Below are 16,779 nucleotides of genomic sequence, written 5' to 3' on the forward strand. Positions count from 1 at the left end.
GGGACCGAAGGAGTCAGAAAAGAGAGGATGTATGGTGGACAGGATAATGGCTCTGCAAAGATGTCCTATTCCCTGAAATCTGTGAATATATTACCTAACACGGCAAATGAACTTTACAGATGTGATTAAATTTCTTGAGATGGAGAGATTATTCTGGATTATTTGGTTGGGCCCAGTGAAATCACAAGTGTCCTTGTAAGAGGGGTGCGGGGGGGGGGGGGGGGGGGCGGTGAGAAAAGGAGACCCTGACTGCAAAATGATGTGGGACCACAAGCCAAGGAATGTGGGCAGCGGGTAGAAGTTGGAAAGGGCCAGGGAATGGATTTTCTCCTGGAGCCTCCAGAGTCAGCCCTCACCATCTATTTAGACCTGTAGCTTCCAGAACTGGAAGAGAACAAATTTGTGTTTTCTAAGCCAACTAAATCAGTGATAATTTGTTAGAGCAGCACTAGGAAACTAATTCAGGCTTAATCTTTAGTGCCGAGTCCCGGGTAGAAGCAAAGGAAGACTATTTTCTGTGAGGACCTGCCAGTTGGTCTTCATGGCTTGCGAGTACGTGTGCTTGGGAGTAGGACAGGATATGTGGAGATCAGATCCTGAAAGGTCTTCTTTCCACACAAAGAAACTGGAAATAATGCTGAAGGTAATCAGAGGCCACTGAAGGATTAAAAGCAGGGGAGTGTGACAAAATCAGAACTGCATTTCAGAAGGATGAATTGAAGTCTACAAGTAGAGACAGCAGACGAGAGGCTACTTAAGTATTCTGGGCAAGAAATGATGAGAGGCTGTCTCTGATCACCCTCTACAAAACGCCTTTGCTTATTCCTTGAAATTTGGGATGAGAGGATTTAGAAAAAAAAAATTGTTGTATTCTTCAAATATTTGAAAGGCTGTCATGAGACAGATTAGATACGGTCTGTGCTGCTCCAAGTTTGAGGGATAAATCAGTCACAAGAAGATATTAAGTGCACTATCCGGAAGCACATAATTAATAATTTGTCTAAAAATCGCATAGACTTCTTCACAGATAATTATGCTTTACATTTCATTCTTTCAACAAATAATCATTTGAGCAGTTAGCATGTGGCAGGCATCAGGCCTGTATATGACGGTGAACCAAACAGACAAAAGGCACTGCCCTGGATGGAGTTTCTTTGCGTAAGGTACCGTTTACAGATAACTTTTATATAAAATAATCATTTAATCAAGAAGCAAGCTCACAGTCGGGATAGCTGAAAAGAGACTAATATACGGGCGAGGTTGGTTTGGAGTGAACCCTGGCCTGGGAAAATCGAGACGATAACTGAAAAGCAGTCACTGACGGCAAATGAGCCCCTGGGACTTCGCTCCCCGAGCTTTCCCAGCCGCCAGGCCGCTCCCATCACCCTTCCGCCCGTCGGTGCCGCCCCTTTCCTCGTCCCCACCCCGTCCCTTTTAATACGTCACTCGGGCCGCGGGATTTCGAGCATTTCTCTCGCGAGATCTTCTCTGTGGCGGAGACGGCCAGGTTGGCAGCTGACAGGGCAGCCGGGGTCTATTTTGTTGCGGGTTTTCAGCAAATCCAGGGCTGGTCTGGAGGCGCGAAGTAGGTTCCGGGGTCCGAGACCTGGGCTGGCGGCCGCGGGCCCCTGAGTAGCGGGTGGGGCGGGCTCCCCGGGCTCGGGCCGTGCTCAGTCTGCGTGAGCGCCGCGTGCCCGGAACCCGTGTGCGGTCGCGGCCCGGGGTTGGGGGTCGGCGTGCGTGGCCCTCGGGCGCCGGGACGCTGTCCGGAGACTCCTGTGGCGTGGGTCTGAGGCGCGGTGGTCCGGTGCGGTCCCTGGGCTGGTGGAGAGCGGGAGGGCCCGGGCGTCCGCAATCCCGAGCTGACCTCGCCCTTGGTCGTCCAGGGTTGGAGCCCAGGTGAGATGGAGGTCAGCGGCAGAGCTGGGTGGCCCGAGGGTCTTGCAGCTGGGAAGCTCAGGAAATCCCATGGTCCTCATCTTAAAGTTCTTTTTAACGAACTTACCCAGTGGAGTTGGGTTTCCTTCTTTCCTGCTTTTTCGAAGTTCTGTGAATATATTAATTATTCAGAGAGACTGGAGGAAGACGTAAAAAGAGGAGACTAGGTAAAGTGATTTAAATCCCAACATTCTCTTTTTTTTTTTTTTAAAAAAAAAAAAAAACTTAAGGCATACAGAACGATGGAGTATATGGCAGAATCCACCGACCGCAGCCCTGGACACATGTGAGTGCGACACTTCTTCCTTCCCCCTTAAATGTGAAAATCTTCAATGAGCCTGGGAAGCTCACTATGGGGAACGCTTGAGGGTGGGTGGGAAAGAGCGTATATTGTCATAAATGGGAAAAAATAAAAGTCTTATTTCTGTAGAAAATCGAATTAGTTTCTGGTTATAAAGCTTGTTCTAGTAAATATAAGCTCTAAGAGGGTTAAAATATTTACCATACATCCTTTTAGATCGGCACTGTCCAATATGTAGCCATTAGCTACGTGTGACTATTTAAATTTACTTTTTACTTACTTTTTTTTTTTGAGATGGAATCTCGCTCTGTTGCCCAGGCTGGAGTGCAGTAGTGTGATCTCGGCTCACTGCAACCTCCACCTCCCGGGTTCAAGCAGTTCCCTGCCTCAGCCTCCCGAGTAGCTGGGATGACTTCCTGATTTTTACTGGAGATTATAATGTAGTAATTTTTAAATTTTGAACATCTTAAAACTTAGTTATCAATTTTTAATTTCTTGCATTAAAGTTCAAATTAACTTTTTTTTTTTTTTTGCTGTTAAATAGGTTTAATGATACAGTGCTCTTCAGAGAGATGACTACAGAGACTTTTAAACGATAATCCTGGAATCGTTCAGCACAGACCAATTAGCTAAATCTAAAATAAATTGGCTTCTTACCACAACTACCCTGTAAACATTGTAGTCCTTCTGTCTAGAATGACCCTAATCTCACAGGAAAACAGTAACTATGGAGAAACTAGCTTTGTGGCCAAAAGTAAAAACCAAAGGAAAAGTAGGAATTCAGTGGTTAGTGAAAGCAGGAAATTTGGCCCCCTTCCCTGTGATGCTTTACTCTTCCCTTGTCCATCAGTTAGCTCAGTGGGTTTGAATAAGCCATCTGAAAATGTCTTTGGAGCTCAGCATAGTGCTGATCTTCCTTGTTCTATCAGTAGCTTTTAACAGACACTTGTCTAAGGGCTCAAAGCCCTTCACAGAACCCTTTCTTGGAATGGGTTGTTTGACCATTATACTTCCCTGCCAGACAACCAGCACTTCTGGAAGAGCCTGGTTAGCTCTGTCAGGAACTGCTTTCTTTCCAGGTGGTACTGCTGGCTCCACTCTGTCAACATAAACCCCAAGCAGTTTAAGTTGGAAGTTTCCTAAATTAATTTAAATGGAATAAAATTAAATACTTGGTTGCTCGTTTGTACTAGCCATGTTGCCACATGTGGCTAGTGGCTACTATTGGACATGGAAGATTATTGAACTTTTATTTTGGACAATGTTGTTCTACATTAGGGGTTCTCAGACTTTTTCTGCCCCCAGTACATCTCGAATTATGATAGTTCCATCATTTATACTGAGTCTCTAGATGTTGATAGACTTCCTATACCGTTAAAAAAAAAATTCTGCTATGGGTAAATGTTTATATTTCAGCAGTCCTTATGCTTTTTTTTTTAATTGCCTTTGGAGTATATTGGTGTCTGATTCTGTTAGAAATGATTTAGATATTAGTTTCTATTGGTGTAGTCCAGAGATATACTTGAAGAAATGTTCGTTAGAGATAAGTAGACAGCTGTAGTCTTTTACTGTAGTGACACCATACTGTTCACCTAAGCTATGGTCCTCTGTATGCCCTGAATAAATAGATTTTTGAAGACTTAGTATTTAGAGATGAGGTGGTTGAATTAAAAAGAGACAAACTGATCTTACATATTCTTGATACAGGATTTTCTTTTTGGTTTTTGCCATTGACACACTATTGCCTTGTTAATTGATTCTTTCTTGGTTTTCCAATTTTCAACAAGGGATAATGAATAACAGTGCTTCTCAAATTTTTCCCAAGTTTGCTATTACACTTGTGGTTGGGAAGTTTATCTGTTTATTTGTAAAAGTTAATGTGAATGTTTGTGTCTGCATAGAAAATGTTTGGAAGGATATATACAAATTATTAATAAATGTTATCTTTATGGATAGTGTTGGTTGGGTGTGGTAAAGAGCACGTTAACATTTTTAATTATATTTCAGTATCTAAAATTAAAATAAGTGCAAGATTTGTATTCTTCATCAATATACCTCCATTTGTTTTAATGTGACAATATAGTTTCATTTGCTTTTAATAAAAAAGACTTGTTTAGACCCATACTGGCTATTTAAATGTAAATTTGAATTAAAAAAAATAAATTGAGTTTCTCAGTTGTACTAGTCACTTTTCATGGCCCAGTTGCCACATGTGGCTAGTGGCTACCTTGTTGTACAGACCAGAATAGAACATTTCTGTCATGGCATGAAGTTCTCTTGGACAGTACTGACCTTCTAGAACCTTTAGGACATCGGCCTTATATTGAGGATTTTTAGAATTATAGCCATTTTTGGTGTTTTTGCCCCTGTATTACAGGGTTATTCTTTATCTATTGCATCTTTGAAGATTGCTTTGTTTCTTTTTTTTGAGACATTGTCTTGGTCTGTCACCCAGGCTGGAGTGCAGTGGCGTGATCTGGCTCACTGCAACTTCCACCTCCTGGGTTTGATATGCATGCCTCAGCCTCCCAAGTAGCTGGGATTACAGGTGTGCGCAACCATGCCTGGCTAATTTTTGTATTTTTAGTAGAGATGGGGTTTCACCATGTTGGCGAGGCTGGTCTCGAACTCCTTATCTCAGGTGATCTACCCGCCTCAGCCTCCCAAAATGCTGGAATTACAGGTGTGAGCCACTGGCTGGCCCAGGTTGCTTTGTTTCTGTTATTTTTTTGAAAAGGGCAAAGATGCTGTGGCCTAACTTGAAGGCTTTTGTTTGTTTGGCATCTAAAAAAAAATTTAGTGTATTTTAAAAATCTAATGTGAAAAATTTATCCTTTATTTATTAAAGCTTGTGCTGTGAGTGTGGTGTTCCGATAAGTCCAAATCCTGCCAATATTTGTGTGGCCTGTTTGCGAAGTAAAGTGGACATCAGCCAAGGTATTCCGAAACAAGTCTCGATTTCGTTCTGCAAACAATGTCAAAGGTACAGTGCGGTACAATTTTGCTCTTTTTAAAGTTGGAATTTACATTTAGAGAACCAGCGAGATATGCTGAGATTACACGAAGGTATATGGAGTAAAGTGCATTCAATTAAGGTTTAAATTTTCTGTTGGTGTTGCCAAAGATTTTAGAATTCACAATTTTATAGTGTACTTTTCTAGTGTGTCCTTCTAATCTGGTAAAGATAGTGTAAATGTATTTGAATCTGTTCTTCTGTTAAAGGATCTAATAGATTTGATATATATAGTTAATAGGAGTTGATGTTTGTAAGGGTGAGAGCAGATTATTGAGGACATATTCTTGTTATGAGGTTTTTTTTTCTTTAGTTATTAGAAGCATGTATGATAAAAAGCATCTTATGTTTGGAGTAATTTAGTAATATGTTTTAAAAACTCATAACGTTCACGTGTAATTAAAATAACTATTGTTGATGGAAAAGAAGCTCAATAAATTATATCTGGAATGGTCTGAAATAAAGATTGGATTTGAAGGAAGAAGACTTCTTCTGAATGTTAATGTTTCATTCCTCTTGATTTTCTTTGTCAGCATAAACAACTTACATCTATTAGGCCATTGAGTAACACAGAACTGCCTAATGAGTGTAAAAGTGTATGCCTGTGATTTCCAAAATGGATTAAGATGCTAACTTTTTGAGTGTGTATCTCTAGAGGGTTGGTTCATGGACTCCTTTGAGAATTTGAAAACTGTATCTCTTCCCCAAAATATTTACATACATGTATATATATGTGTGTGTGTGTATATATATGTAAAAATATATATATGTGTGTGTGTATATATACATATATATACACAAACACATGAAACTGTGTACTGTTTCAGGGAGTTTACAGTGTATAAGCTTAGCAAGTGTGAGGCTTAATCTTTTATAAATATTTGCTATTAAAAGCCTGGTGGAGTTAGAAAAGTACTGATAAAGAACTAAACAGACTTAGTTTGTCTTGGCTTCCTCACAAACTAGCTGTTTGAAACTCTTAGCTGTTTATCATCTCTGGGCCTCAATTTCCTCATCAGAATGAAGGGTTTTATTAGGTGATATGTGAAGCCCTTTCTAACTCTAAACGTTTACTTATAGGCCAGGCTTGGTGGCTCACCTCTGTAATCCAAGCACTTGAGGAGGCTGAGGCGGGTGGATCACCTGAGGTCAGGAGTTCGAGACCAGACTGGCCAACATGGTGAAACCCTGTCTCTACTAAAAATACAAAAATTAGCCGGGCGTGGTGGGGCACGCATGTAATCCTAGCTACTCGAGAGGCAGGAGAATCGCTTGAACCCGAGAGGCAGAGGTTGCAGTGAGCCGAGATCATACACTGCACTCCATCCTGGGGGACGGAGCGAGACTCTGTCTCAAAAGAAAAAAGAAAAAAAAACAACAACAAATAAATATGTACTTATAAACAAAGGGAGACCTGTGTATTGTTTTTGATTGAACCTTGAAAAGTGAAAATCAAAACTTTGTTATTTAACAAGTATGGCAAAAAGATATTCACATAACATGTTTGGAAGTATTTTATATTTAGCAAGCATTTATTGAACACCTACTATAAGATGTATGTGGCATAGTGCTAAGTCCTGGGTAGGCGGGACTAAAAACCTTAAAGCACATACGTAAGAGATTTAAGTTTTGTTTTAGTCTGGTTTTACCTAAGATTTTAAATGTTGTTTTACAATTTACAATTTGAAAAGGACTTGAAATGTAGATGAATAGACTGAACTATTGCTGATTTATAGTGTTGTGAGGTACTAATGTACCTTTTTTTTGTGAAAAATAAGCAGTTCTCAGGCATTTTAGAAGTACATAATAAACCATTTTAATGCCATTTTGAGATGATTCTCACCTGTTTTTCAGAGCATAGCTTTAAGAGACTCTTGGACATTTTAGTGGTGATTTGGTGATTAAAGTAGTAAGATCACTTTAGTAGGTTATTTCAGATTGACTTTCTCAGTCAGAATTTTACCTTTTTAATTAAAGCTACTAGTCTAGTTGAAAGTTTTGGAACCATTAAAATATGTTTGAGTTAAGTGCTTCATATCATCCTTGGGTTTTATTATGCCAGGTTAATAATTTGGGTTATATCTGTATATTCAGATGGAAATTTCTGTGTTTCCTGACAGATGTTGGATTTCAGTATGTTATCTTCTCTTTTAGGTATTTTCAACCACCAGGAACTTGGATACAGTGTGCTTTAGAATCCAGGGAACTTCTTGCTTTGTGCTTGAAAAAAATCAAAGCCCCTCTGAGTAAGGTAAGTTAAACAGCTAAAATCAGTATTTATAGGTATGTTTTCATTAAAGGTCTCATTTTCAGAAAATTCTTGTGAGTAGGTTTTTCAAAAGGAATTTTTTTTTTTTTTTTTTTTGAGGTGGGGTCTCGAACTGTCACCTGGGCTAGGCTAGAGTACAATGGCGTGATCTCGGCTCACTGCAACCTCTGCCTCCCGGGTTCACACGATTCTCCTGCCTCAGCCTCCCGAGTAGCTGGGATTATAGGCGCACACCACCACATCTGGCTAATTTTTTGTGTTTTTAGTAGAGACAGGGTTTCAGTATGTTGGCCAGACTGGTCTCGAACTCCTGACCTCGTGATCTGCCTGTCTCGGCCTCCCAAAGTGCTGGGATTACAGGCGTGAGCCACCATGCTGGCCTCAAAAGTAACTATTAAATGTTACCATTGTTGCCAGTAGCACCCCACTACAAACACTTTTTAAAGTTATATTTATTCTTTTTATGAAAAGTAAAAATATCTTTTTGCTTTAAAAAGACAGAATTTAATTTTTTTCCTTTGTTATTTATCGAGAATCTCATGTATAATATTTTAACGGAAATTTTTATGTAAAACCATCACTAAACATAATTGAGATTATAATATTAGGGCTATGTTATTTGGTTTCTTTTTATTGTCATTATTGATCTGGAAATAAAATATTTGTGCCTGTCACTGAAAGTCAGTGCATAAATGTATTAAAAAAAAAGTTTGTTTAAAGTACAGTTTATTTCCTGATATAAAATTGAAAGTGATTGACACTTTGAGTTTTCTTTATTTTAAGCTTTATGACTCACTTCTACCATGTTTTTAATTGAAATTGACTCTTTCAGATTGAAGACTTTTCTGATTCTCCTTTAAGCTCTAATAAAATTTCATGTAATAGTTCTTTGAAATTTCTTCCTTTATTTTCCTACTAGGTCCCAGCCAACCCCACAAATTTCTGATGGTCACTTTTTGGCGCTTCTGGCATAAAACTTTGTCTTTTTCCCTTCATATTTTAAAAAACCTTTTTGGTTTTTTTCGCTCCCCTCTGTTCTTGGTGATTTTTACTTTATCTTCTAATCTTTCTAACGAATTGTTTTTTTCCAGTAGTAATGTTTTTAAGTTCCAGAGTCTTTCATGTTCTTGATGCATTTTTTTTAAAGTTTTTCTGAAGATTTTGATAATAGGACTTTTTTTGTTTGTTTCCTTCTGTTCCCTCATTTGTCTCTGTTTTTTTATGAAGTCAGTTTTTTGTGTGTCTTGGTTTTTTGCTTTTATACTTGGGGTTTTTGTCAAATGTCTAGTGAGTCTTAACAGTTCGTTAATTAATTCATCAGATGTTTATTAAGTACCAACTCTGTGCCAAACTGCTTTTGGTGTTGGGGATATGGCAGTGAATAAGACAATCCCTGTCTTAGCGTGTATTCTAATTGCACACTAACATGCCAGTGTGGAGCAGCATGTTAGTGATCAAAATAGGTGGATATATTACATGGTATATTAAAAGGTATATTCTGTGGAGAAAGGAGCTAGGAAGAAGATAAGAACTGTGCATGGAAGAGTTGAAATTTAAAGTAAGGGTGTTTAGGGGAGGTCTCACTGATAGGGTGACATTTGAGTAAACATTAAAGATTACGGTAAGGGAGGAAGCTGTGCAGAAATGTGGAGGAAGAGCATTAGGGGTAAAGAAAACAAATGTAGAGACCAAAAGCAAGAGCATACTTGTGTGAATAGAACGGAGTGGTGAGGGGAAAAGTAGTTGGGGATAGAGTCCAGAAAAGTCATGGAAGGCCACAGTGTGTCTGGCCTTGTAGGCCCTTATAGGGGCTGTTTCTTACTCTGAGTGTAAGGAGTATAGAGGGTGAAGGGCAGAGTAGTGAGATGACATGACTTATTAGTATTCCTCTGGCTGCTGTTTTTAGAATGGTTGTAAGGGAGGTAAAGGTGTTTAAGTGTTTGTAATAATCATGAGAAATGGTTTTGGATCAGCGATGGAGGTGGTAAGAAGTGGACAGATTTTGGATCTATTTTTAAGGTAGTAACATTTACTGATGTAGCTGGATGTGTTTTTGTAAGAGACAGAAGAGTTAAGGATGCCTTCCACTGTTCGTGACCTGAGCAGCCAAGTCACTGGGTAGGGGACATCAGAGTTCATCTGTAACTGGTATTTAGATGTCTACTAGACACTTAAGTAGAAATACTGAGTAGGCAGGTTGATAAATAAGCCAATGAGTGGTCCAGTCTAGAGATAATGAATTTAGGATATAGATAGTATTTAAGGTCATGAATTGGATTAGATTATTTCAGGAGTTTACATAGAGAAGGAAAGAAACTGGAGGACTGAATCCTGGAATCATTCCTTTAATGGGTAATGATGAAGAAATAATTGGGTAATGAGGAGGAATCAGCAAAGGAGACTGAAAGGAGCTGCTAGGAGGTAGGAGGAAAACAGGGTGAGTGTGATGTCCTGGGAGGAAAGGGAAGTGTTTTAAGAAGAAAGGAGTGAGTAGCTATGTGATTTGCAGTTGATGAGTCAAGTAATGAGTTCTGTAGATTTAGTAATGTGGACGACCTTAATAACATGAGCAATTTCTGTTTAGTGGTGGTGGTAAAGATGTCATTTAAATAGAAATTAAAATGGGAGAAGGAAGATAGACAATTCTTTTGAGATTTGCTGTAAACGAAAACAAAGAAATGGGGCAGTGGTTGAAGGGGAAGTTTGGGAAGGGACACTTGTCTTTTTATGTTATTTTATATTTTGGAGATAAGGTCTTGCTTTATTGCTCAGGCTAGAGTGCAGTGGCACTGTCATGGCTCATTGCAGCCTCAAACTCCTGGGCTCAGGTGATCCTTCTGCCTCAGCCTCCCAAGTAGTTGGTACTACAAACATGCACCACCACACCTGGCTGATTTTTATTTTTACTAGATATGAGATCTCTGTCTTTCTCTCTCTTTTTGGCCCTGTAGAGCAGAGATCTCACAATGTACCCAGACTGGTGTTGAACTCCTGAGCTCAAGCGATCCTCCTGCCTCAGCCTCCCAAAGTGTTGGGATTACAAGCATGAGCCACTGTGCTTGGCCAGGATACATTTCTTAAGATGGTATATATAACTGTATTTGTAAGCTCTCTGGGAGTGTTAGAGTACGGAGGGAAATTTTTGTGAAATTGCAGGGAGAAGAATAATTGGCTGAGGGGGTGGCCTCAAGAAGTGGAAAAGAGATATAGTACCTAGTGAAAGAATACATTTATTTGATAATTCACTCCTTCATTCAACAAGTATTCCGCACTTACTCTTCACCAAGCACCATTTTGGGAGGCTGTAATATTTCATGGAACAAAGTAAAGATCTCTGCTCTCTAGAGGGGCATTCTAGAGGTTGATCTTGATGGGAGTATGGACAATTCATCTGTGGTAACAGGAGGGAAGGTGTTGAGTGGGAGCTTCTGGGAATTCTCCTCTGGTTCCTTCTTTTGTACTGGAGAAAACAGAAGCGTGGGCAGTAGCTATGTGGGAAGAGCTGTTAGATAGATGTTTGAGGAGAGAGCGGAAGATATGAAATAGTCCTCTAGAACAGTTGGAGAGGAAATGCACCAGGACAGTCTTGGATGGGTGCTGGGCAGTGCTGAGGGTTACTGTTACAAGTTTAGACTAGTCACTGTGGTGTGCATCTATTTCTCTAGTTCTGTCAGCCACATAGTCAAGGCATAGAGCAGGCAGAGCAATGGATTTAACCAAATTTATAATTTAGCCTAGTGGCTAAGTTGAAATAAGAGAGGGAACAAGGAAATTGAGTGTGTACATGAGAATAATTTTGATTATTGATTTTGAAGCTAGTGAGGAGGAATGAGGAACAAAGTTGGTAGGATGAATGGATTGTCCATTATATTAGCTTGAAAGATATTTGGTGCCCAGGAACTAGAGGAAATAAGCTGGAAAGATGGGAGGTGGTAGTCAGGGAGTAGGATGTTTGGAATTGATAGTTTGGAGGGTTTGCAGTTACTGGCAATAGAAGCATATGAGTGACTGAGATAGGAAGGTGGATAATATTTTGGGAGAAGAAGAACTCAAAGAATGGAGAGAGAGGTCAGGGTATTGTGGGGATCACCTGTGTGGATATTGAAATCGCTAGGTATTAATATTGTTGGAAAGTGTGATGGTGAGCCAGAAGCTAAAATCTTTTGAGAAATGAAAACAAGTGATACAAAGATGAATAGATTACTATAAAAAAGAGAGTTGCGGGTGGTAGAGTCTAATGACTTTAGACTCAGAGCTGGGTATATTTGAGGAGGAGACAAGGAGAATGGTCTGTAATTAGCAATGAAGAGCAAGGACGATACCTGTCTGGTGCCTGGTCCAGTGATAGGAAGAAAATGAGAGAAATATCAGTCATCAGTTTATATAGCTGCAGGGGAGAGAGAAATCAGGAGATCTAGAAGGTGAAGGGAATGTTCAGCAAAGTTGAGGATTTAGGAGATTTCATTGTTAATGAATGTTGAGCTCCGGAGGGCACAGTAGAAGAGTTTTAGGATTCGGGGAGGAGTGTTAGATGGGGACAGAATAGGGAATATGCATAACCGTATGGAAATTGGAGTATGGGAAATGAGGGGTGACTGAGGTGTCTGGGACTATGGTAAAGAAAGGGACTAATAAAGTTGATTAGTCGTGGTTGTCTGAGGACACATAGTGCAGTGGTTGTGTTGGGGAATGCCGAGCAGGATGTCAAGGAGACTCTCCATTCCTGCGGGTGGAGGTTGGAGCTTGAGGGGAAGATCAGTCTTATTCAGTGCCTTTGGGGCTTTTTTTTTTTTTTTTTTTTTTTTTTTAACCACTGCTGATGGAGATTGAAGGAATAGGAATCTGCCTATCACCCTGTGTACCTGGCATCACTTGTTAACTACTAGGCTTTGCTTTAGGGAGGCCAGCTGTGTGAGGAGGGTTTTACTCTGGTGTGTTGAATCTTTGCATCTACACTAAAAGTGGCTAGTCTACTTTTTACCAGACAGTGCTTGATAAAAGTATAATCTGCTGCTGATACCTCTCAAATCTGTTAACTGCAGCCCAAATTTTTTTATAGATCTCCAGACCAATTGTATCTTACTGTTCACTGAAAAGTCCTCTTGGGTATCTCACAGATACTGTCTTAAACTGAAATGTCTGAAATCAAATGTAACATCTTTTTCTCATTATATCCGTTGTTTATTTCGGTATAGGTAGTCACAAAAATTGTATTACCTAGCTGTCTAAGCAAATATTTGAGCATCATTCTGGAGTCTGTTCTCTTCCTCTTTTCCATATCCAGTTATCATTAAATCTTACAGATTTTTTTTCTACATCACTTGGACTGTGCAGATAAATCTTACAGATTTTTATCTCCTAACTAGCCCTTGCATCTGCTTTTGTTATTTCCAGTGCCTCTCAGTTCAGATCATCTACAATCTGGCCCAGGTTATTACAGCAGCCTCCATTCTTGTTCTCCCACCCACCCCTTCTCCCCAGACACCCATTCTGGCCATTCTTGAGTTATATTCAGATCTTCACATATAGCAAACTGTTTTTGGCCTATGCAGATGCTGCAGATTTAGTAGTGAGTTACAGTTGTGGATTTAGTATTCAGTGCATGCAGCTTCTCTAATCAATGTCACTTCTTAAAAAAAGTCACAGAATATAGAGAGAATAATCCAAGTGGAAACTTTTGTTCATGAGGTTACTAATAAATAATGAGGTCACAAGGTCTTTGCTTTCCTCCAAAAAATATAATTTCCTTTTAAAGGACAATGTACTTTTTTTTTTAAGGGAAAAGAATTTTTTTCCTATGCAAATACTTTAATTTTTGCTTAAATTATATCAGTTGCATTAATATAGTCATTGGGTTGTCCTTTGATTTGATGCTGTTGTTACATAACCAATGATTAATCTTTTTTTGTGATGATGGTGTGTAGTATGCTGATCACAGATTCCTTTAGCATCTTATGAAATCTGCTTATTGATGATTTGTTCTTTCGTGTTTTTTTTCCTCCTCACGTGAGAACTTACGTTTCTTTTTGTTTGTGTTTTATTGAAGGTACGGCTTGTAGATGCAGGCTTTGTTTGGACTGAGCCTCATTCTAAGAGACTTAAAGTTAAACTGACTATTCAGAAAGAGGTAAGCAGTACATAATTTTCTCAGCATGGTTAAAGTGCAGGTAGTGAAAATGAAGACCTAGTGATAAGTTATTTTATGGCTTGAACAGCTTAAAAGAAAAAGAGTACACTCAATTTTAGCTGTTTGTTTTCTTTTGAGCATCTGTACAAATAATTAGATCACTAGTAAGAGTAGTCATTGCTTCTGATTAGCAGACTTACTTTTCCAGAGTGATTTTTATTAGGAAAGGACTGAAGTAAAAACATGGGCTAAGGTACTGATTCTCAAACTTGGCTGATCATTGTAATGACTCATCGTAACTGAAGCAAAAATTCTCTGTATGTGAGGCCTGGGAATCTATAAGTAGGTTGAGTATCCCTTATCTGAAATGCTTGGGACAAGAAGTGTTTCAGATTTTGGATTTTTTGGATTTTGGAATTTTGCATTATACTTAACTGGTTGAACATCCCTAATTCAAATACAAAATGTTCCAGTGAACATTTTCTTTGAGTGTCATTTAGAAACTCAAGAAGTTTCAGATTTTGAAGCTGAAATTTCAGATTCTGGGTTTTTGGATTTGGAATGTTCAATCTGTATTTAAAAAGCTTCCCATGTGATTTCTGATCAGCTATGTTTGGGAACCATTAAATTAAGGAAATTTTTTTTTTGAGAAGTTTTCCTTATTTTTTTCTTCTAAGGATGATTTTTCTATGTAAACATGTATAGGCTGGGCATGGTGGCTCACACCTGTGATCCCAGCACTTTGGGAGGCCAAGGTAGGCAGATCACTTGAACCCAGGAGTTTGAGACCCCATCTCTACTAAAAAATACAAAAGTTAGCTGGACGTGGTGGTGTGTGCTACTTGGGAGGCTGAGGTGGAGAATCACTTGAGCCCAGGAGGTGGAAGTTGCAGTGAACCAATATCGTGCCACTGTACTCCAGGCGGGGCAACAGGCAGAGTGAGACCCTATCTCAAAAAAAATTATATATATATGTAAAATATACACAGAATATTCTCACAACCACTTCAGCTAAAGGAAAATTTGAAATGCTAATCTAATAAATCTTAGGAATTAAATCTGTATACCATTCTTGAAATAGTATAACTTGTTTTTATGACTTTAAATTTGAGGACATTTGATTGATGTCCTCAAAGCATTAATGGAAAAAGTTTTAAATTAAATATTAAAGGTTCTTCTTTAAAGAAAATATTTGTTATTAAACAAAACCAAAAGAATGAAGGAGTGTAATTGTTTTCTTTATCAGGTGATGAATGGTGCTATCCTTCAACAAGTGTTTGTGGTGGATTATGTTGTTCAGTCCCAAATGTGTGGGGATTGCCATAGAGTAGAAGCTAAGGATTTCTGGAAGGCTGTGATTCAAGTGAGGCAAAAGGTAATGAGAGAAGATGATGAGTGAGTCCTACATCTTATATTTTGTCTTTGTTAATTATAACTTTTCCTTCTTTCTAAATCCAGGGATAGTCTGGGTCCCTGAAGCATTCACCTTTGGAAATAGATCATTATTACATTTTAGATAATCTTTAAAGATTGTTATTGTTTGAAAAATCAGTATGCTCTATCTGTAGATAGTATGTGTGTCCTATACCTATAAATGGCTTTTTTGTGGGGCATTTATTGATCAAATAATTTATATTTTAGACTTTGCATAAAAAAACTTTCTACTATCTGGAACAGTTAATTTTGAAATATGGAATGCATCAGAATACACTTCGTATCAAAGAGATTCATGGTGAGTTAAAACTCAAAAGCATTTGAAATGATGTCAGATTTTTATTTCAACATACCTAAGTAATCTTATATTTACTGATAATATCTGGATTAGTACTGTCCAAAAGAACTTCTGTTAGGGGAAAAAAAAAAACAACTTAATTCTTTTTCTGCACTGTCCAGTATGGTATAGTCACTAGCCACATTTGGCTGTTGAGTACTTGAAATGTGGCTAGAGAAACTGAATTTTTAATTTTCTGCTAATGTCAAACATAATTATCTTTTTATGTTTCATACCTAAGTATGATATTTCTTGAGGTTTCTGTTTGATACATATGCATACATACTTCTGTCCAATCTTGCTCTCAGTTAAGTGAGTGACATTAAAAAGAGTTAGAAAGAAAGCTTGCCTTCTTTCTACCTAGCATTTAATTAACCTCTAGAAGTTTTTTAAGAACTTGCCCATTAAGCCATCCAATTTGATATCTCCTAAGGGATGTCTTTTCAGTTTCTTTTGTTTTTTTTTGTCTCAATCGCATTTATTGTTAATGTTAAAAACTGCAACCATAAACATCATAAGGCAATGGAAATAATTCCTGATCATTACACAGCATTGTTTTACTTTTAAAAAGGTTTTTTTCCCCACATTTACAAAAATCTGCTTTCTTTCCTTACTGCAATCTTTCTTTTTTTTATTATACTTTAAGTTTTAGGGTACATGTGCACATTATGCAGGTTAGTTACATATGTATACATGTGCCATGCTGGTGCGCTGCACCCATTAACTCGTCATCTAGCATTAGGTATATCTCCCAATGCATCCCTCTCCACTACCCCCACCCCACCCCAGTCCCCAGAGTGTGATATTCCCCTTCCTGTGTCCATGTGATCTCATTGTTCAATTCCCACCTATGAGTGAGACTATGCGCTGTTTGCTTTTTTGTTCTTGGGATAGTTTACTGAGAATGATGATTTCCAATTTCATCCATGTCCCTACAAAGGACATGAACTCATCATTTTTTATGGCTGCATAGTACTCCATGGTGTATATGTGCCACATTTTCTTAATCCAGTCTATCATTGTTGGACATTTGGGTTGGTTCCAAGTCTTTGCTATTGTGAACAATGCCGCAATAAACATATGTGTGCATGTGTCTTTATAGCAGCATGATTTATAGTCCTTTGGGTATATACCCAGCAATGGGATGGCTGGGTCAAATGGTATTTCTAGTTCTAGATCCCTGAGGAATCGCCACACTGACTTCCACAATGGTTGAACTAGTTTACAGTCCCACCAACAGTGTAAAAGTGTTCCTATTTCTCCACATCCTCTCCAGCACCTGTTGTTTCCTGACTTTTTAATGATTGCCATTCTAACTGGTGTGAGATGGTATCTCATTGTGGTTTTGATTTGCATTTCT

At 38.7% G+C, this 16,779-nt stretch overlaps 1 protein-coding gene across 4 annotated transcripts in view; it reads left to right on the forward strand.

The window, feature by feature from the left end:
- The first annotated feature begins 1,234 nt into the window (after positions 1-1,234).
- The window catches only part of NMD3 (NMD3 ribosome export adaptor), a 38,099-nt gene continuing 22,554 nt past the window's right edge, over positions 1,235-16,779 (forward strand). The window contains exons 1-7 of one of the 4 annotated variants that reach the window (XM_031009770.3): positions 1,235-1,507; positions 2,169-2,224; positions 5,088-5,222; positions 7,407-7,503; positions 13,568-13,648; positions 14,895-15,023; positions 15,290-15,380. In XM_031009770.3, coding sequence (XP_030865630.1) covers positions 2,181-2,224; positions 5,088-5,222; positions 7,407-7,503; positions 13,568-13,648; positions 14,895-15,023; positions 15,290-15,380 — 577 coding nt within the window. In that variant the 5' untranslated portion in view covers positions 1,235-1,507; positions 2,169-2,180. Of the gene's footprint in view, positions 1,900-2,168; positions 2,225-5,087; positions 5,223-7,406; positions 7,504-13,567; positions 13,649-14,894; positions 15,024-15,289; positions 15,381-16,779 lie in introns of all 4 variants that reach the window. The other 3 variants (XM_031009769.3, XM_055381936.2, XM_019024544.4) reach the window with 3 other exon arrangements.

Source organism: Gorilla gorilla, chromosome 2, assembly GCF_029281585.2.
Source record: "Gorilla gorilla gorilla isolate KB3781 chromosome 2, NHGRI_mGorGor1-v2.1_pri, whole genome shotgun sequence".
In the NCBI taxonomy this organism is placed as follows: Eukaryota; Metazoa; Chordata; class Mammalia; order Primates; family Hominidae; genus Gorilla; species Gorilla gorilla.